The sequence below is a fragment of the Solea solea genome, chromosome 19 (genome assembly GCF_958295425.1).
Source record: "Solea solea chromosome 19, fSolSol10.1, whole genome shotgun sequence".
In the NCBI taxonomy this organism is placed as follows: domain Eukaryota; kingdom Metazoa; phylum Chordata; class Actinopteri; order Pleuronectiformes; family Soleidae; genus Solea; species Solea solea.
Genome location: NC_081152.1, coordinates 10,180,858 through 10,201,959, shown reverse-complemented (window position 1 = coordinate 10,201,959; position 21,102 = coordinate 10,180,858). Strand labels below are relative to the sequence as shown.

General features: G+C 42.3%; 1 protein-coding gene across 7 annotated transcripts; it reads left to right on the top strand.

Moving 5' to 3' along the window:
- Positions 1 to 2,131: 2,131 nt before the first annotated feature.
- prrc2b (proline-rich coiled-coil 2B) lies at positions 2,132 to 19,816 on the top strand. 7 transcript variants are annotated; one of them, XM_058616618.1, is made up of 31 exons: positions 2,132 to 2,294; positions 5,726 to 5,903; positions 5,986 to 6,160; positions 6,262 to 6,364; positions 6,487 to 6,550; positions 6,693 to 6,836; positions 7,679 to 7,992; positions 8,144 to 8,268; positions 8,357 to 8,520; positions 9,034 to 9,121; positions 9,206 to 9,371; positions 9,598 to 9,943; positions 10,055 to 10,245; positions 10,716 to 10,917; positions 10,998 to 11,202; positions 11,337 to 13,364; positions 14,572 to 14,735; positions 14,862 to 14,968; positions 15,061 to 15,202; positions 15,479 to 15,555; positions 15,701 to 15,988; positions 16,118 to 16,219; positions 16,362 to 16,551; positions 16,640 to 16,737; positions 16,822 to 16,949; positions 17,103 to 17,343; positions 17,450 to 17,617; positions 17,698 to 17,792; positions 17,891 to 17,972; positions 18,131 to 18,340; positions 19,065 to 19,816. In XM_058616618.1, exons 2-31 carry the CDS (start codon positions 5,789 to 5,791, stop codon positions 19,230 to 19,232), a joined length of 6,690 nt encoding a protein of 2,229 aa, XP_058472601.1. In that variant the 5' UTR covers positions 2,132 to 2,294; positions 5,726 to 5,788; the 3' UTR covers positions 19,233 to 19,816. The 7 variants fall into 7 exon arrangements, with proteins under 7 accessions (XP_058472601.1, XP_058472606.1, XP_058472604.1 ...); XM_058616623.1 differs by having other exon boundaries at positions 5,983 to 6,160; positions 11,337 to 12,932; positions 14,575 to 14,735; XM_058616621.1 differs by having other exon boundaries at positions 5,983 to 6,160; positions 11,337 to 12,932.
- The last annotated feature ends 1,286 nt before the right edge of the window (positions 19,817 to 21,102 follow it).

Sequence of the window (21,102 nt, the reverse complement as noted above, 5' to 3'; positions counted from 1 at the left end):
TGTGTTTCTTCAGCCTTTGACACTATTTTCCAATCACAATACTGGAAACCGCAAGCAATGTGACAGGAAACGGCACCAGTGCAACAGCGTGTGTGCTGCTGTATAAGCCGGAACAGAAACTGACTTGAAACATGCAGAGAGAGTTGCAGCAGTCAGCCATTATATGTTCCCGGAACATGCACAGCTAGAAATCAGAATGTGTTGGCAATGAGCTCACAAACATTTTGACCTATTTCCTGTATTTTAAATACAGGAAATGTATTTTAAATACAGGAAATGCTATAATAGCATAGTAACGGAGACAGTGAAGGGTGAGGAAAGTGTGATGCACGTCACATAAGAGGAACCATTTTTTATTCCAACAAAAGACCTAAGAACTAAAAGAGTGTGTACACACAGGTATTCATGGTCTGTCAAGATTTAATAAACGCTGGTCATTCCTCATTCAAACATTTGTGCTTTTATTCTGAGACAATGCTGGCGTCACACAGGAGGATTTGCTCTCCAGCAAAACAGACGGCGACATCACGGTTGTTTGAGTTTTTAGCCAGAATGCGGCCTCTACAACGTGCAAAACATGTACCCAAAATAGCTGAGCAAGTGAGTTGTGATAGTGTTCGCAGGCCTGTTGCCACACACACACACGAGTCAACAGACACCACAATTCCCACTGTTGTGTCTTCATGCTCTATTTGTATAAAATAGACTTTAAACGTCATAACTGTGTGAGAATCATCTCTGCCTACACTGAGGGTAGCCCGTGGCCAACAGGAAAGGAACTGGGCTTGTAACGTGAAGGTTATGGGGCAAGGCACTCAATCCCCCATTGCTCCTCAGGCACAGATAAGTGCTGCCCACTAAAATTGAAATTCACTATCACTAATTGTGATATACAAGACAGTGGTGAGACCAGCAATGCTGTATGGTCTAGAGACAGTGGCACTGAGGAAAAGACAGCAAGCAGAGCTGGAGGTAGCAGAGGTGAAGATGTTGAGGTTCTCTTTGGGAGTGACGAAGATGGATAGGATAAGGAATGAGTCAATCGGAGGAGGTTGATTCGCTGTGGCGACCCCTGAAGGGAGCAGCCGGAAGGAAATGAAGAAGAAGAAGACTATCACTAATTGGTCTGTGTGTGTGTGCAAAACAACTACTTCTGTGGGTGTGGAGCTCTGTTCATGTTATTATATCAAATAGCTGTTCTGCTTTTTTTTTTTTAGAAATGTTCCTTTATCAGCATATTAAAACAATGTCTATTACATAAACATGTGCCCTTAAAGCACAGCAGATTTGAGATAATACACACAATTCCATCCGTGATATTTCCTGTTACTTTCAGTGTTAATTGGAAATGTAATTTATTGTTTTTAACAATATTTGCTAAGGTAACTGCTTTATTTATTCTTCTTATTGCTATTTGTTAAGGTAAGGGGAACCAGTTGAAGAAAGAGTAGCCTTCTAAAAGAGTGGAAGAATGGTTAAGGACGGACAAGTGCTCCCTCTAGAGGAGTTTGCTTGATTACACTCAGAACCAGTTGCAGTTGCTACTGGTCGATTGGTATGGGTGTTTTTATTTTTAAATAAGGACCCATTCTCTGATTACATGTTTTTAAATGTAAGTATTTTTCTTTGCTCCTCTACTAACTGAATAGCTTTATATCAGAATCAGAATCAGAATCAGAATCCTTTTATTGTCACTGCACATGTACAACGAAATTATAGCAGCAACCGACTGTCAAAGTACATAAAAAAGTACAGGTAATAAAAAAAGGAACAATGATCAGTGCAAAAGGAACAATGTTCAGTGCAAAGGATATAAAATAGATAAATAGATAGTATATAACTGTATATGTGTATGTAGTCATAAATGACCACGAGACTTTAGTTTGCAAAGCATGATAGTAAGTTAATTAATTGAAACATTGAAAGATAATAAAGATAATAAGGCTTAAATCAAATAAATATAAGTTTAAACCTCTTTTTTTTTTAAATTGAAAAAAAAATAAAATCTATCAACAATAGCTCTCTGTCACTGTAATTCTGAAGTCAACCAGCAGGGGGAGTCATTGTGTTTTTGTTCACGTCGCTCTGTGACGTAAGACGCACTGAGCCGAGTGGATCCAGCCTACGCTGCCCTCCTCATTCTCAGGCCGGGTAGAACCCAAGCATCAACCCTGCGCTAGGTTCAGCCTACGAAGATTGGGCTTTTACAATCGCCATCCATCCTCCGTATCAACACATTTTCGTGGAAATATACCTCTGTCCTTAATCAGAATATACACAAAGTCGTTGAATCGGTGAGTTATGGACGCGACAGACGGAGCCAAGTCTCCGATTTTGCGTTTTCTTTTCCGCTGTCCTGTTTTATTGTTGCTTTGTTCTGGGTAGCAGCCATTTTTAATCGCCTTGTCCTACATTTCCATCGCTGTGCTCAGACCGTGCAGAAACCCGAGCTAGGTTAAAATTGTTAGCCTGGGTGTGGGTGATCTGTGGAGGTTTCCACTAGGACAAAAGCAGTGTGTTTTGTTCCCACAGGGACGAACATAAACGCACTGGAAACAGCGGCCTGCCGGGCTTGTTTTCACAAAACTAGACTGGGAGTTATGCTGTTTGGTTGGTTGGGCTCGAAAAAGCCGTGTCTGTAAAAGCTAGCTACATTTAAGTTAGAGCAAGTAAATTGCTGTATTTTTCTTAACCGTTTAGCATAAATAAACAACAAATACAACAATTTGACTGCTTATACACAGTCTGTTAGATATGACATGTACCTCTGCGGGTACGGGCTGCTAGCACTTGATGTTTACATAGCCGTTTTCCTTGAACCACCAGCTAGCATGTACGATGAAAAGCAACTGCATCAGTTGACGTGTGTGTGTGTAGTTACGTTGCAATGTAATACCATATAACATTATCAAACATACGTAACAATCAGACATAGAGCGGTTTTCTGTCTATGCCGTTTGCTGAATTAGTAGTTCATGTTTCGAGCAGCGAACTGGCTGCTGCTAGCTTCTTGTCCTGCAATTAGCATTAGCTTTCACTGGGACAGCGGAGCCTGCACCTATAACGTTAATGTTAAAGAGGTCAAACTTTATCTTAAAGGAAAAACTTGCTGTAGTATATTTAATTTTAGCACTTGTGTCATGTTATTATAGTTTACTGAATATTGACTTGCCACTTCTTACATTTGGCTTTGTAAATGTACCCCAGTGTCAACTTAATTGTTTTCCATTGCCAGATTTTCGAGCCTAATGATGTTTATTTGCATAGGTTTATTCATAAAATAACACAACCGACTTAATAGATGTTCAGGTGAATAGCACACATACTCAAAAATAGACTACTCTTGGTATTTTACATCTTATGTACGTGTCTGATAAACAGTTTCTCTGAAAATATTATTTGTCTTCATCTTGCCATTATATCAGGTGTTTCTTAGGCCAAACATACCTCATGATTTCAAAAAAAAATATATGAAAACGAGTAACTGTACAAGCAGGCAGTTGACAATGGCTGCATCAGTGGAGTGTTTTTATAATTTTTCCATTATCTGTTTTTTTGTGTAGGTTACATTTGAATTTGTGCCACCATTTTCAATTGTCTAATACTGATGCAGTTTGATCTGACTGTGTTGTAAGCATAGAGCTTGTAGTTCACCGTAGCCAGGTTTTTGATTGATGTGGTAACTACTTGTAAAGCCACATATAATTTCTGCAAACATAAAACCTCAGTTGCCCATAGTGGCGTCATGCCATATGGAGTTGGAATCAGGGTTTTGAGATATCCGCTACTGGCATTTTGTGACATTACAACCGTTGTGATCAAAGCAACACTTGCAACTAAAAAAACTCAAACAATATATATATTTTTTTCCCATTCCGTGCGGATAATCCACATACAAACATTTTAATGTGAACTAAGGAGTGAAGAAAGAAAGACGACTGTAATTCTCTTATTTATCTTTAATTAAGGAGTGGAGGAAATAGGCCCACATAATCCTGAAACTGTCTCAGAATATAAAATTTAACTTGCTCAAACAAGTCATTTACCTGTTTATTTATTAAATTGTGTCACCCACCACATGATAAAATTGTTTAATTATAAACAAATTTTGCCTCCAATGTCTAATCAATTTTTAGATTATTCTACAAACATTTTTGTAATCAAATAATTTGGATGAGTCTTTTAACACCTACATCAAGCTGGGAATTTTTCAGCTTCTTAAATGTGAATTGTTTTTGTTTCTTTGCTACATTGAATCATTAAACCTAAACCATTTTGGTTTATTGGCAAAACAAGACATTTGAGAACATGATACTGAGTTTGGGAAACACCAACCAATCTTTTTCAACATTTTTGTTAATGAACAATTAAATGGTCTGTTTCACCAATCTATATTTGTCTTCACTGCAGTGCAGTTATTAAAAAGGGCAGCTATCGGCCCCTAATGTGGATTAAATGATACCTTTCGGATCGTTTAAAAAGTATTGACAGTAATTACTTCGAATTGTTTTAGAATTTCATTTTTTTAACCCATTGTATAGCTGAACACATTAGTTATTCTCTAGATGCTTTATATACCTGTTCCAAGCCAGGCTGGAGGCCACAGAGATCAGAGCCGTCATACCACAGATTGTTTTCTGTACAACTGTGACATTGCTGGGGTCACACTGAAAAAGCTTATGATTACCATCTGTCCGTGAGCCATGACATACAAAAATACCAGTGGGTGCCATCGAGACATTTGACACATCACGTCACAGTGGCTCTCATCTTTCGTAAAAAGTTGCACTTGGAATCTACTGCAGAAAAATTCATAGCAGTCATCACTAGGCCCCCTTAAATGTAGGTGCTTTGTGTTTTTTGTTTGCATTTTAAACCTATTGTGAACAATCATTCAGAAGAAACAATCCAACCATTACTCCATTTGTCTATAGCAGCTTTAACTCTCACTTACTTTCCTTGACCTACGTTGCTTCTTCATATTGTAATTTGCTTGTGAAAGAATTAAAAATAAACTGGTTAGATATGGATTCATTGGGTAAGAAAGAAAAGACTCTCTTATCCTCTGCACAGCTGATATGCTTAAATGACCTTAACTGCATTTTATCCAATAACTTGGAAGATAAACTCCAGTTATGTATCAAATCGGCAACATTGTACTTGTGCATGACACGCTATAGAACATTGCTCATTCAATGCTTATTTTTGGCTGCTGGGCTTCATTTTCATGGGCAGTGTTTATCATTGATGGCCCAGCCTTGGTCTTGTGTTGCACATAGCCTGGTAATTGATAAGACATACTGAATCTTTGTATTGCGTTGTGTTCCTGGCTTCCCAGAAAAATGTGTGACAGTTTCTTGGTGATATTTTTAAGGTAGACAAATGCAGCCAAAGCAGATTGAGTGAAAATAGTCATTTTAATTGTAGTTCACAAAAATGTTAACAGGTCTATTTTAAATATTAAACTTAAACTACTGCATATAACGGCAACATCTGTCATTTGAGGTTCATGCCTCTGGGTTAATGATAATTTATCAGCATAGCTTAGTTTAATTTTGTGTTTTTCTTTTTCTGCTTTCAAAATGTTATTTTCAAGGCTCAATGTGTATTACAGAAATCAGAATATGATTAACTTTGCGGAAATCAAGATCATTGCCTGCCTCACATTAATGTGCATGAGCATCACTTGACACTGAGATTATTTACCTTCCCCCCCTTTTTGTAGAATCAGAAGGCACTGGGAAGAGGCGCAAATAAAAATTTCCATACTCGATGACATTACATCGCAATGTCCGATCGTTTGGGGCAAATAACCAAGGCCAAGGATGGGAAAAGCAAGTATTCCACGCTCAGCCTATTTGACAAGTACAAGGGAAAATCAATAGAAACTCAGAAAAACACAGGTACGTTTGATTCCCTCCTTTTACTGTCTTTATATAATGGTAGTCCCCTAAATTTATGAAGCTATGATTTCTCTCCCAGTAGTTCCGCGACATGGCTTGCAGAGTCTTGGCAAAGTGGCCACTGCCCGGCGCATGCCCCCACCAGCTCACCTACCGAGCTTGAAGTCTGAAAACAAAGGTAACGATCCTAACGTGATTATTGTGCCCAAAGACGGTACAGGATGGGCGAACAAGCAGGAACAACCCGATCAAAAGAGGTGAGTAGATCGTGTGTAACGCATCACAAGTTCCATCATCACAGTTTTATCAGTGCAAGTTTGTTAATATAACTGTTTAACTTCTTTTTTTGTATTTGTAGTTCTATTGCATCAATAACACAGCTGCCGGAGTTGCAGCCACCGCTGGCTATACAGAAATCTGTCTCCAATCTTCAGAAGCCCTCACCGGCAGCCAGCCAGGAGGTGCAGTGATGTTCAACTTTTCTGTCTGCATCGAGACTGTGTCTACATTTAATAGGGTTATTTATTTGATCTTAGAGAAGAACTAATTAATAAAATATTTGAACCACTGCTTCCTTTCATAGAACACAAACACAAGTGGACCAAAGCAATGGGCCCAGCTAAATGGAAAGGCAGTAGAGCAAGATGGTGAGAAATCTACAGTGTGTTGTGTTTAAAATGATTTAAACAAAACATACAACACTGTTCAGAGTAAAATTCCTCCCAAGTGTCTTTTCCTATTATCACAGCTTGTTTTGTCTATGTACTTCACTTCTTTTAATACAATCAGGTTCAAGGGCCTCAAACCGACTTCAGCCCTTCTCTCACGAGGAATTTCCCACCCTAAAGGCAGCTGGAGAACAGGACAAGGCTGGCAAGGAAAGAAGCGGCTTCGATCCGTCGTATGGGCCAGGACCAAGCCTCCGCCCCCAGAGTAAGTCACAACTCTCAGGATTTCCCTGGCACTGCAGGGGGTGGAAATATTCAATTGGTGGCATTGATTTTAAGAGTCTCAAATCTAATGCCACTTTTATAACATGGGAGAGAATCGTTTTGTTTTCTGTAACCCACTGTGGCATGTCTGTGAATGCCATGTATCTATATATATTTTAAAGTCCCTGTAAAGTGATAAAAAATATCTAGGAAAATGTGTTAGTAACCATCTTTGAAATTTGAATGACTAAAAAGGCTGATAAGTGTTTAAAAATTATGTTTTAAATCACGTAAAGTTCAGCTTCATTCTCACACACACTGTTCTGGTCCAGCTGTGGGGACCAGAGTCCGTGGACATTTTGGTGGTAGTTTAATGACATATTGCACATAAACAGAGCTAGTCTAGCAGCAGCCCCCCACCCCCTCTCTCTCCCTCTTTTTATGTCACTGCCATGATTGAGATGGAGTTATGCTAACTTTGGCTCCTGTGCATTATGAACTCATGTTATTTAGACACACCTAAACATTTGTTAAATGACTAACGAAGAGAAACTATTTTCAGCGTTAAGGCCATAATTCTTTTCTCTACACATGTAATTTATTCACATGTTCTCAGCCACTATTTTCTAACATACAAATGTGTGAAGATGAGAAATGCCGAATTTGCTTTACAGGATCTTTGAGCATGTAAAACACAACATTTGGCATTCCTCTTCCATCCAGTGGGATTTAGATGTCAATAAATGTTATGCTATTAATAAGCAGTAAAGTCTTTGATTAGATCAGTTAAATGCATAGTAGTTGTCGAGTGTTTTATCTGAAATCTCTCTCACCCACTTAAAGATGTGACGAGCTGGAGGGAAGGTGGTGGCAGGAACCTTCAGCCCTCGTCCCTGACCCTCAGCCTGCCTGCAGATCCTGAGGGTAAGATCACTGCCCAGGGTGAGACTGGCACCCCTCCAGCCCAATCTCACCCCCCCTCTGCCACCGTTACCACCTCCTCAAGTGTAGTGACAGCTCAGCCACCTGCTCCTGACCCCAAGGAGCCTTCCCTACGACCTGCCCAACCTGTCCGCAGAACAAACATCCCCACTGCTTTGCAGTACCAGCTTCAGCACACTTCGAATGCTGTCTACCATGACATGTTGCCTGCATTTGTGAGTACCACATAATATGCTGGTTGGGAAGGATGGATAAATGCTTCAAAGTAGTCAATTCTTTGATAGACACAAACTGCTCAAACCTGAACCTGGTTGGCACATTGTATTTCTTCCGTTCACTTCTTTTATGTCTTCCTGCCCTTTTCAGATGTGCTCTAAAGAGACCCGTGAAGCTCCAGGTACAGAACATGCTCCTACCACCATAGCAGCCCCAGCCCGATATGACAGCAAACCCACTTTTAGACAGAGCTATGCCAAACCTGAGCTCGTCAAGTAAGTACATTCCCGATGTTGAAGCATTTTAAAACATTTGCCGTATTTGCCCATGGCAAATGTGTCCTATCACAACCTTTGATTGCAGCGGCGATGTGAGAAGAGAGAATCGCTTTGTGCGCGCGCCCCCTCGACAATCTTCTCAGCCCATCCGCAGGCCTGGTGACCGACCGCAGCGCCCAGCCATCATTAACCCAGAAGATCTGAAGGATCTGGATGAGCTTGACAATGACTGCGAGGATGGATGGGCTGGTCAGTATTTCAGAGGCTTTTTCCCCATGACCCCTGTCTTAGTTTGTATGTAGTTTGTTTATTTCTCATAATTTCCCAACTGAAAGATTTGAACACAATGCTCAGGTAAGTTCGCATGAGTTGGACCATATTCAGTTGTAACGTCCGCTTGTCTACAGGTCACTATCTGGGTCGAACTGGGTAAAAGTGGTTCATCTCTCCATTGTAAACAAAATCACATGGGGAGTTGTAAAAAGCTGTTATTCGACTGGTAGAATTTGTTTGTTTGGATTTTGAGGACCTAGTATTTTGACAGGTCAGCACAGCTGTCATTTCTTTTCAGAGTGTGGTTTAGTATTGTAGTTTGTGGAGTAGAGAACTGACTTTACCTACACATAGTTATAGTAGTTATTCCATTCTATTCTGTATGAATTGCATTCCAAGTAACAGTGTTGTTGGTAATAGGTGAGAGTAATGTAGATGGGATACTAATCATTCTCTGACACACCTGCTGACAGTTTGATGTTTTTCCAGGACTCCATGAGGAAGTTGATTACGGCGAGAAACTCAAATTTAGCGACGATGAAGAAGAACACGCGCCTAATGTTAAAAATAAGATGTGGTGAGCTGTGTTTCTTCCCCACCTCTTTTTCTCTGAACTTGCATAGATTTGTCGACTTGATTTTGATCCGTTACTTTTTTTAAGGACTGAATGGGAGAGGGAGAGAGAAAACCAGCGTGACTGTCAGTCGTCCCTAGGTTCAGGTGAGGTCTACCCGCAGGATGGCCCCGAGGAGAACTACTCCTACCAACATCACCATCATGAGCCTCCCAGGAAGACCAGTGGCAGATATCTCTCACCGGACACACAGGTAACTGCACAAGGGGCTGTGTTTTCCCCAGTCATTCTCCTCTTTTGAGATTGCTTGTCTAAGAATAACTCTTCTTAGTCATAGTTAAAACACATCTTGGTCTTTAATCCCTCTATGACTGGAGAAATGCCTTTGATATTTAGGAGAAATGACCTTATTTTTTGTCAGAGATACAAGATTTGAGTCCTTTTTATATTTTTATCCCTGCCCTCAATTCCATATTTAGGCCCAACAGAAAATCCAAAGTGAGCCACTGGATGACCAGGAAGATCACCAGCGCCAGTCTCAGACCCAGGCTCCTCCCAGGGCAAAGTATGTGTCACCTGAACTGTCCGAGGCTGTTGAGAGAGCCCGCAGACGCCGAGAGGAGGAAGAGAGACGTGCCCGTGAGGAAAGGCTGGCTGCCTGTGCTGAAAAACTAAAAAAACTGGATGAGAAGTTTGGGAAGACGGAAAGGCAAACATCAAGGACAGATGAGGGCCAAAAAGAGGAAGATGACAAAGAAGTTCCACTCTCCCCAAAGAAGGAACAAAGTCAAGGCCACCACGAAACCTGGCAGTACAGCACAAAAGGTAGGGGAAATTAGTTTAGATTTACATTAACGTTTTCCCCCAGAAAATATGAGCCTTATTTCAGATTTAAACAAACATTTAAACACATTTTTTTCATAAAATCTTTTCTAGATGGAAGTGAGTGCCCACCAGACAATTCCCCGGGCCACAGTTACAGTGAGGAACCGGCTTTCTCTACCTATCGGAGCAGCGAGGATGATGGACAAGAACCCTCCTCCCCTCCAGGAGACTATAATGGACGTCATACCTCCAAATCAATGCCACCCCGCTTTCAAAAGCAGCCACAACCCCATCAGCAGCAGGTGAGTGCCAGCTAATGCCTAATGTGAAGGCCTAATCCCAGGCAAATGCATCAATGCATTAGTGTCTGCTTTGTAAAAAGAATGGCTCAATCTTTAATGTTATTAGTTGCACCTGCTGTAGACAAGGCCTATTTGCAAGTCTGATTGTTAATGTATTCCCTCACATAATGGATGCTATTGTGCACATGCCGTGGTCTTGCATGAGTAGTGATCCCTTTATGTATCTGACCAATTGGCTGTTGCTCTTTCATTGTCATGTGGGCATTGATAGGCAGTGTTGCAAATATGGTTTTGAGATTTATTTTTTTCAGAACCAAATCATCTTCTGAAGTAAATCAATTTTATAGTTCACCCTGATTCACTTCACCCAAGAAAATATAACTGTTGTTTTGGGTACATTATTGCATCATCCGTGAATAGGATTTTGCTTCATGATCCAGCCAATAATGTTTGGTCTGTACATTGCACAGGATCAAGTATATAAGATGCAGCATTGGCAGCAATCGGGTCACCCTGCCCCATCCAGCTCAAGCCACGGCCAGCGAGGCTACTATCCACCACATGTCCTTGGATTTGACCCTCGCTGGATGATGATGCCACCTTTCATGGATCCCCGTATGACCCAAGGACGATCGCCTGTTGACTACTATCCCAGTGCTGTTCATTCTGCAGGTGAGATTAAATTGAGCTAAATTAGCTTCTTACTTGTCATTAATGTCATTGGAAAAACAATTTCATCACTTTTTCATCAGGAATGATGAAACCCATGATGCATCAAGACCATTTAAACAGTCCTGGTTCTGACGAGGGAAGCCATTCCAACCTGCACCAGGAGAGAAGAACCCCCTCCACTGAGCCTTACCCTATTTGGAATCAAGATGGCTACCCCATGCGCAGCTTTACCCCACCTTACCAGAGACAGCATGAAAGCTCAGACAGTGGCCAGCCAGATGACAGGTCTGAGAGTGTGTTTTAATGTTATCAAAAATAATAAATTGCAGTTCATAATGTAACATATTCTTTCAACAGAGGACTCCCTTAACATGACCATTTTGTTATAGCTTTTCATGTTTCCTTTTTCCCATGACCAGCTCCCATCAGGACTCCTATGAAGAACGGGGCAGTGAGTGTTTGACCCACACTCAAGATGATCCCCCCCATCATGCTTTCCAGAGCCGAGGCCCAGACAGAGTGAATCATGACCATGGTTTGCTGACCACTGCTCAGAGCCACTCGCAAAACCATGCAGATAATGAATACCCAAAACAAGACCCAAGAGACAGACATTTGAAGGATTGCCCTGATTCTCATGATGAGACCGTTGATGGACCCAAGGACAACTGGAAAAGAGATGGAGGTCAGAAACAAGATGGAGGACTTAATGCTCAAAGCCAGTGGTCTGAACCCACTTCCAGTTCTAGTAGTAGTGTCAGCCAACCATCTGAGACCAGTGGGCGTACCTTGATTCGCAGAACTGGGCCCATCAAGAAACCAGTTCTTAAAGCACTAAAAGTGGAAGACAAGGAGAATGAGAAGCCTAAACCTGAGCCTGAGGAGAAGCCTGTCCCCTACCGCCTGGAGAAAGAAGTCCTTACTAATGTTTATGACTTGAAGAAAGACATTCAGCCTATCAGCAACAGGCGTGTAGCCTCACCTGTTGTTGAGAAACAGCCTGAAGAGAGGCCGCGTCAGTCACCAGCTCCTATCAAAATAGAAAGGCCATTGAGCACCCACAGTGATGATTCTCCCAAGGAGAGCCCCTGGGACACTGGCAAGAGCCCGTCACCTAGAGATGGCCAAGAACACCGGGAGCCACAGGCACCACGGCGCAATAACTGGATCTTCATTGATGAAGAACAGGCATTTGGTGGATCCAGGGGGACAGGTAGAGGCCGCAGTCGAGGCTTCAGGGAATTCAACTCTAGAGGTGGAACCCGTGGTGGCCGAGGTGCAGAAAATCTCAGAGGAGCTTATAACAATAGCAACAGCAGTGGAATTGGTGCTCAACGGACAGGCAGAGGCCGAGCACCACCAAGGGACCTTGTCAAGGTGGAGGAGTTCCAGAGGGGCAAGCCTCGGAGGCGAAATGTCAGTGAGACTTTGAGTGAAACTTCTGAATATGAGGAGCTGCCGAAGAGAAGACGTCAGAAGGGTTCTGAAAATGGAGATGGTTACACTGAATCTGGAGAAATTCGTAAAGCTGACAGAGATTCCTGGAGATCCAACAAAGTATATACAGATGATCAATCAGCCGCAGATTTCAAAGAAAAGAATAAGGCCAGCAACAGGGGCTTTGGGGGTCGCATGTTGCCTCCCAGAATGAATACCACCACAGGTTACAGTCGCAACTTTGGTGGCACCAGAGACATTTCTACGTGGAGGGGCCGTGGGCTACAGTATGGTAGCAATGGTGGCTCAATGCAAGAGAATGGTTATGGTCCTGCACCTGAGACTGTTTATTCCCGCAGACTCCCTGCTGAGCGCGAGGCTCTCAAGTACCCCCCTAAATTTACTGGCTCTTTAATGGAAGATGGCACCGAGGACCGTGAAGAGTACTACTTTGACAATGATAACCCCGACAGGCAGATGTTAAGGAGACGGCGTCCACCCCGACAAGACAAGCCTCCGCGTTTCCGTCGTCTTCAGCAAGAACGTGAACCTGGCTCCAATCAGTGGACAAATGATGAGTATGTAAATGGAGAGTTAGCAAAACCTTGGCCTGCTCGTTCCAAAGGTAGTGGGGAAGAGAGCTGGCCCAGTGGTCACTACCCTGCTCGCGGGTCTAGCTTGCATGGTCAGGTTGAAGAGTGGGAGACAGGTTCAGACAACAGTGACTTTGGTGACTGGAGAGAAAAGCGAGGAGGAAGTGGAGGTGCAACTACACAGGGACATGGTGACATTCCCTCTGACTCTGGCCCCTGTGAACCAGGCTCTAGTGAGAAAAGGGAACTTTCCAAAAGGAGTTTCTCTAGCCAGAGACCATTGGTAGAACGACAGAATAGGAAAGGAGAGCCATCACTTCTTGAAGCAAGCAAGATCACGCGTACACCTGATCCTCCCTCAAACCCCTCCTCTAACAGGAGCGATAGTTGGCAGAATGGAGGCTCTTCTTGTAAGAGGTGAGGCAAATAATGGAGCAAGTCTTAGGTTTATGGTCACTGTAGGTTTTATTATACTATACCCACACGTATTGCTCCTGGGAATTAGGCATTCTCATCTTACTTGGGAATTATATTAGAACTCCTCTGTGTTGCTTGGAAACCAAAAGGAGAGGTTGTCAACTCTGGATATTGTTTTGACCTAATTATTTAATTTATCACATTTATTTATGACATATTTTGGCAACACTATTCTTTATAGAGATATTGTAATTGTTCACTAATATATATAGCTTTCTATTTAGTGAATGCCTTTTATTTTACACTTAGGGTAACAGTTAGATTTTGAAACCTAAGTGTCCCCAAGTGGCTGGGGTTCAAGCAATTTTGTTGTAGGTTGTCCTAGGTTTAGGTGATTGACCAAAATCTCAGTTGTGTTTTAGGTCGTATTCACACAATAGTCCAGTAGACTCGGTATGATTGGGGACTCGGTTCAATTGGGGGTTGAAACATTCAGCCGGTCCGATTTTGCTTTCACACTTTAGTGAAACTTACCGAACCTTTTGAATAACGTATTCCCCTCCTCGCCTTAGGTGGCACTGCATCAAGAATTTCTGAAGGACAAGACAAGACAAGACAACAGTGACCAAGAAAACTCGCTCATCTCAACTTTGTTTCCTCCACATAAGAGCAAAACACGGCGCTGCATCAAATCCTATCGTTTTATGTGAAAATACGGCACATATACGCTGCAACAATGGGCGCGGCCATTTCTCACGGCTATCGTTCTATATGCGCCTACGTTTTGGTTGTGTATACCCATAATGCCCTGCATTGTAGTCCGCTTCCTGCATAAACCTATGTTTTAGGCGGACCAGCATTTGCTTCTTTGGTGCGGATCAGAGTTCGGTTGCGCATTCACACATACCCAAACGAACCGGACTTTCCGAGCAAACGAACTAGGATTCGAATTAGAAGGGCTGGTGTGAATACGACATAAGTTGACCACAGTTGAGCTGTATATAGATGTGTGGACTACGTTCTCCACAGCTTCCACTCTGGACTGAATTCAAAGTCACCCTGTTTGTTTGTTTGTCTTCCTATTCAACCTGTCATTTGCAGGACTTGATTCACTAACCAAAATGTGTCAATGTGAACCTTTTTCTGTTAATGATTCTACAGTGATCAGAATAACGAATGAACGCCCTTTTGCTTTTCCTGTTTACAGCAGAAGCCCAGATGAGTTGGGCCCCGTCTACAGCATCGAGCAGCAGGAAGAGAGGGAGCCCAGTGAGCCCTCCGGGAAGGAATTAGACAAGGAGCTGAAGCCAGGACCTGTCAAGGCAGACTTACCCGAACCTCTGTCCCAGTATGAACTCAGCAGCTACCCAAGTGAGTCCATTTAAACATTTTTGTTTTACGTCATTTATATTCATGTTTACAGAAATGAAAAATCCCTGCACAATTAGTGCTCCTACATTTCTATATTTTGTATTGACCACCTGCCTCTTTCTGTAGTTGAGGGGGATGCAGGGGGACCAGTTTCAAATCCAGATGGATACCAGGATGCCCTGTCCAAAAAGCAAAGGCGCCCACAGGAAGAAGACAGGAGGAGAAAGGACCAGGTGGCTGCTTTGAGTCAAACATTATTCCAGATGCTCAGCTGTTATGGCTAGATGAATAAAAAAGATAATTTCAGCTTTTTTTATTCTGTTAGGTGCCCATAAAGAACAGGACAATCACTTCCAAGATACCACCACGCTTTGCCAAAAAGCAAGGAAGTTTGAGCCTTGAACAACCTGAGGAGGCAATGACTTCGAACAACCTAGGCACTGAAATCTGGGAAACCAACAGCTCAGGTAGGGGACAGATCCAAATTTCTGTCTTTGTTCATCATGCTTTTATTTGGCCCTATGAAAAGAAAAACTTAAGAGAGATGATTTTTATTTGCTCTTGCTCTATCGTTAAAAATAAGAAGGGCAGCAGCATTTTGTTGTATATGTTAAACAAATATTGATTAAAAGCACATATTTAAAGGTAAAGGCTGTAAAAATGTTATTGATGTGCTGGGTGTTTTTATGTGTCAAGACAAATTCCTTGCACTTCCACTAATGGCCTATATGCTTCTTTGTCAGCTCTTTCAGTACAGTCCTCAGGGGGAGACTCATGGACTAAACAGGTGTCTTACACTGGTAGTGAGCCCAACTCTGAGGTAATATAGAGCATTGTCTTGCATTGTTTAACTGCAGTTAAAATAATGCAAATGTTCACACATTTTCCCCCTGCCACATTGTCAAATACCAAAGTAACTGCATATAATTAAATTACTACAATTGATGGCACTTCTTGTTGGCCAGGACTCTGATGCAGGCCCGGAGCAGAGTAAAGAACAGCACAAGCCAGGACCTATCGGAAACGAGCGCTCCCTGAAGCACCGCAAGGGCTCAGAAGGTGTCGATCGTCTGGAAGCTGGCCCCATCACACCAGTCAATGGTGTGGACCTGCATGGGGACACTGTGTTGCCTGTGCCTCCTATTGAGTTTGGTGTCAGTGCCAAAGATTCTGACTTCAGCCTTCCACCAGGATCTGCCCCAGTGCCCGTGTCCAATCCTGTCAACAAACTGCAGGATGTACTTACCACCAACGTGAGTGTTTTATCTGTATTTGTATTGTCTTAGAGACTAAAAAGCAAACAATGTTTTAATTTGTGTCTCTAAAATGAAGATATTAATTTTCAACTGAGTGATGCTGAACATTTGTTTGTTTTATAACAGACTGCTCTAAATCAGAGTACCCTTATGCTGCGCTCCAACCACCTGCAGCCTGGCATCAACCTCAACCCCATCTCCTTCCCTAGTGCTGACCTCACTCTCAAGGTATGTGAATTGCAATCCTATGTCCATAGAGCTGTCTTTTCAAACATGCACTATATAAAGGATAATCAGGGTCTGTGTAAGCATCCCCTTTTCTGTTTAAAGTGCTGTATTCATATCAGATATGAATATTTGTTTTCTTCAGATGGAATCAGCACGCAAGGCGTGGGAGAACTCTCAGTCGCTCCCTGAGCAGGGTTCTCCTGTTGGTTCCTCAGGTGTTCAACCTCCCTGCAGTGTTGGCTCATCCAGTGGTGTCAGCTACAGTTCTTTCGGGGGGGTGTCCATGCCTCCAATGCCTGTAGCGTCCGTAGCACCCTCCATGTCCATGCAAGGTAAGACTCTCTTTTTCTCTCCCTCTCTCTTAATGTGCTGATGGTTGAAGAGAACTTTACTAAAACGTGTTTTCCATTTTTCCTATAGGTAGTCACATCCCCCCATTGTATCTGGATGGCCATGTCTTTCCAAGCCAGCCACGCCTTGTACCTCCAACCATGACCCAGCAGCAGACATACCAACAGGTGGACAGATAAACACATGAATCAACAGGCTTGCTTGTGTTTCAGCTGAATTGTCATCCATGTAACATTGTTCCATTGTTTCAGGCGGCCGCAGCCCAGCAGATTCCCATCTCTTTGCACACATCTCTTCAGGCGCAGGCTCAGTTGGGACTCCGCGGTGGCCTTCCCGTTTCTCAGTCTCAAGAGATGTTCAACTCTATTCCCCCCTTCAGGTAGTGCCACTTCAGTGTGTCACAGGATTTCCTCTAGTTCCTTCATTATAATCAGAAATTCTGCTCATATGACACACCTAAATGTAATTTGTATGTAGTACATTGTTTTTCTATTTCTCATTCTGCCACGCTGTGTTCTTTTTCTCATTTTAGGTCCCAGGTTTACATGCACCCCAACCTGTCACAGCCCAGCCCTATGGTGCTGTCAGGTGGAGCCCCTCTGAAGGGGCCTTACTCAGCTTTCTCTGGGATGCAGCCCTCAGACATGGTCAAGCAACAGTCAGGCTCACACTACCAGCCTATGAATGGCAGCCAGCAACTAGTCTATGACAACCAGATGAACCAGGGACCTGGGATGGGCTCTTCCCAATTGATGGACTCTCAGCTCATCCAGGTCAGTGCCATGATGAAGCTCACTTTCACATCAGCTGAAGGCAATTGGCTTTTGTCACTGTTAGATATTTAAAAAAAACAAAAAAAAAAAAACTTCTTTCCATTAGGTGACCATGCCGCTCCCAGGCTCTCAGCTGCGCTACGGCTCCGCTCAGCAGCATCTCATCCTCCCACAGTCCATTCAGCTGCAGCAGGGACAAAACCTGTCAGTGGGAGCTCCACGGCGAATGCTGCCACCAGGTTCCCAGCCTGGTGTCATGACAAACAGTCGAGAGGTGTGTGTTAGTTGAGGAGAAAAATGTGATGGTGTCTGCAAATCAAACAGTGTTCAACGTTGGTTTATGATTATTGATAGTGTCTTTATCGTCAGGGGTCGCAGATGGAAATGAAAGGCTTCCAGTTCTCTGAGAAGCCCAACCACTCTCCGGGGATGTCTGCAGGGTGTTACAGGTGAGCGGAAAAGACTTTGGCAATTTTGATATAGTTTATTGCAGTGCACATTTGAGGACATGAATTGTAAATCTCACCCATCCTTTTTTTATTATCAGGCCTGGTTCTGCGAGCCCCAGTGGGAAGCCCTCTGGTCCTGGTGGCCCCATCGGCCCTCTGCCAACCCATTTTACACAACAGGTATTTCTTTTTACAATGGTTTGAAATGGCATTTACTTCGATCTTTAATCAGGGTATTTCAAAACTTCACACCTAATGCTAACTATATCTTTTTTCCCTTATTTCCCCTTCCCACATTCCCACCTCCCTCCTCCCTCCTCCTCTGCCATGACCGACAGGTCCCGCCTTCCCAGGGCAGCATGGTGATGCACATGCGCCCCCCCACCACAGGCCCTTTCCCCAACCCTATACAGAGACCAGTCATGCAGGTGAACAAACCTGTCATCATCCGCCCCCCCCCTTACCCCAATCCTGGCCGTGACCCTTCCCACGCCACCCCTTCTTCAGTCCCCGAGCCCCAAGTTAAAGGGCCAGAGGATGGCATGAAGGTGAGCCACCCACTGTAAATATAGGTAATTTAATTTAATCTTTTTTCCTTTTTCTCTATCTGAATAACTTGTATGTGTTTTAGCATCGTCCTTTGTCTTTAAATCATAGCAAGAAGGGTGTATTGATCTAGACTTGTATAAGACATAACTTTGTTGTAATTGTAGTAAACTTAGTTGTTTTTATGCATTCTTAATAAAATATAAAAGTTGAATGAATTGATTTAACTTAGGACAGTCTAGTTCTGGTATGTGATTTAAATAACTATTTGACATGTAATCAGCAGCATGCTTGAGCTTCGAGGTGTACTGAGATAATGGTGTTTGTCATGTATTTATATCAGCAGCTTTTTCTGCTAATTGAGGTACAAATGTGGCATTATAGATAGTTGATGATGTATCTTTTACTGGCAACATGTAACCTATGTTGCCAGTAAGGTGTTTTTCCATATGATAAAATTACTTTTGTGAGACACTACATGCAGGAATTTTGTCTAAAAATTGTTAAAAAATAAAAATAAAAAAAGATATACACATATATGAGATATAAAAGATATATATATATATATATATATATATTTATATGTGTGAGTATGTGTGGGTGCATGTATGTATATGTGTGTGTGTGTGTATATATATATATCTATATATAATTATTATTATTTTAATTTTTTTTCTCCCCAGGCATTGCTGTAAGTCTTAGTAACCCTTTGAATTCTTTAAACAGAATAAAACCATGCGGGACGTGCGCAAGGCAGTGGGTGAGGGCAAGACACCCTCTGTGGGCATGACCAGCAAACTCCAGGAGCCTCTGTCCTCCATGGGCCAAGTCAAACCAGCACGCACTGGAGCCATCAAACCCCAGGCTGTCAAACTAGAGGAGGGCAAGGCGTAACATAATAACAATGAACCCGAAAGTCCTCATCACCTCCCAGCCTGCCAACAGTAAAGCCTCCTGACCCCAATGTCTGAGCCTTCTGAGACCCATCCGATTCGAAGGCACCAAGGCAAGAGGCAAACATGCAGACATTATGACTTAGCCCTCTTGAACTGTCAGAACTGGACACTATTATTTCACACCACATATAGAGATATATAAATATTATGAATATAAATATATACATAGACACAAACGGTCTTTTAAGCGGATCTCTTCAAGGTCTTCATTAATTTATTGTTAGTCACTTTTATGGGGGAGATTGGTAAAGATAATAAAAAGGTCCTGTTTATTGTGTTACTCGTTCAAGCAGGGAAAAAAAAAAGAAAGTGGCCAACTCAAGACTGAGTGTTAATTTTTCCTACTGTTTTTCCAAACTGTATTTACTCCCTCTTTATGGATGATGGCCCCGACAAGAGGCTGACACTGACCATCAGAAGAAAAGTTCTAAGTTTTTCTTTTTTTTTTTTTTAACAACTTTGAATTGCAGTGGGGCACTTGTTTATGCTGATAAATAAAGGTTCAATTCATCCAACCATTCATTTTATTGGTAAAGGACTTATTTTTTAAAAAAAATTCTAACTCCAGTGTGTGGACATCATTGCATGTCAACATGGTAAAAAGACAAGTGCATCAGAATATTATTGCATCGTCTGGGGGGTCTACACCCAGCCCATGAACTGTGGCAAAACTGCTTTATACTGGTAGTAATTTACTGTTTCTTTTTCTTCTTTTTCTGTTGCTTGGCTTCTGCTGTCTATTAAACAAAACAAAAAGGTGGACATTGTACCAAAATCATGTCGCTTCCATGGGAACTTCACTGGCGTTGACGATGTGTGTGCATGATATGTGCTGAATGTGTGTAAACTCACAGGACTCCTATCTAGATTCTAGCGTCATTTCGCAGAGACTGTGTCTGAACTCGGTGTTCATTGATGCCGCCTTCGACTGTAAGGATTTTAAATCAAACCAAGCTGGCGACAGCTTTGGGCTCATTGTCAAGTTTTGTGTCGTCGTGGTGGGGGCGTGGCTGTATTCACAATAGCTGTAAAGGATGCCTGGAATAGCGGATTGAAATGTTTGCTTTCTTGTTTTGTTTGGGTTGTAATTAATCAAATTGTCTGTTTTATGAACATGTGATAAAAGCGGTTATTTTTTACATCCCCATGACCTGGGACAATTAGCTTTTTTTAAGGCTCCTGATACACTGCTCACTAATTCTGTTCAAATCCCACTCACAGTCGTAGGAGCTGTGAAGAAATGGACTAATTGCAAACAATTGTTCTGCGTCCGGTCTCTGAGGTGGCACTAGCAATAAATGCAGCCTAATTATATTCACTATCAGGGTCCAAATGGCTTTTTGTTCCTGCTTAGATCACAAATGAGGGGCGGGGTGTTGCTTTGCTGAGTTAAAATATGATTTTTTTCGCTTGAGCTTTTTTGTGCGCGCTGCAGTTCCAGTGGACTACGAAGGACTTTTTAAGTGTTCTATTTGAAAATGTGAAGATGTTGGAATCACTATTTACTTTGTTTTTGGGTTTTTTTTTTATAATGGACATTTATTTAGAAACTCAAAATGCCAATGTCATAACTGGTTCAATGTTACTGCTTAGTATAATGCTCCATGACACTACACAATGTTGCGATTTATCTTAATGTTTCACTGGTATATATGTATATGCATACTGAACTGTACAGTCAAGTGGGCGAAAGGAGGCTTAAAACACGCATTTCATTTTAGGTATTATGGCACTAAAGGTTTTTATGTTATAAAAGAAAAGAGTTCTCAGAATGGACTGCTTCACTTGTTGATGGCGTTTTCAGGCTT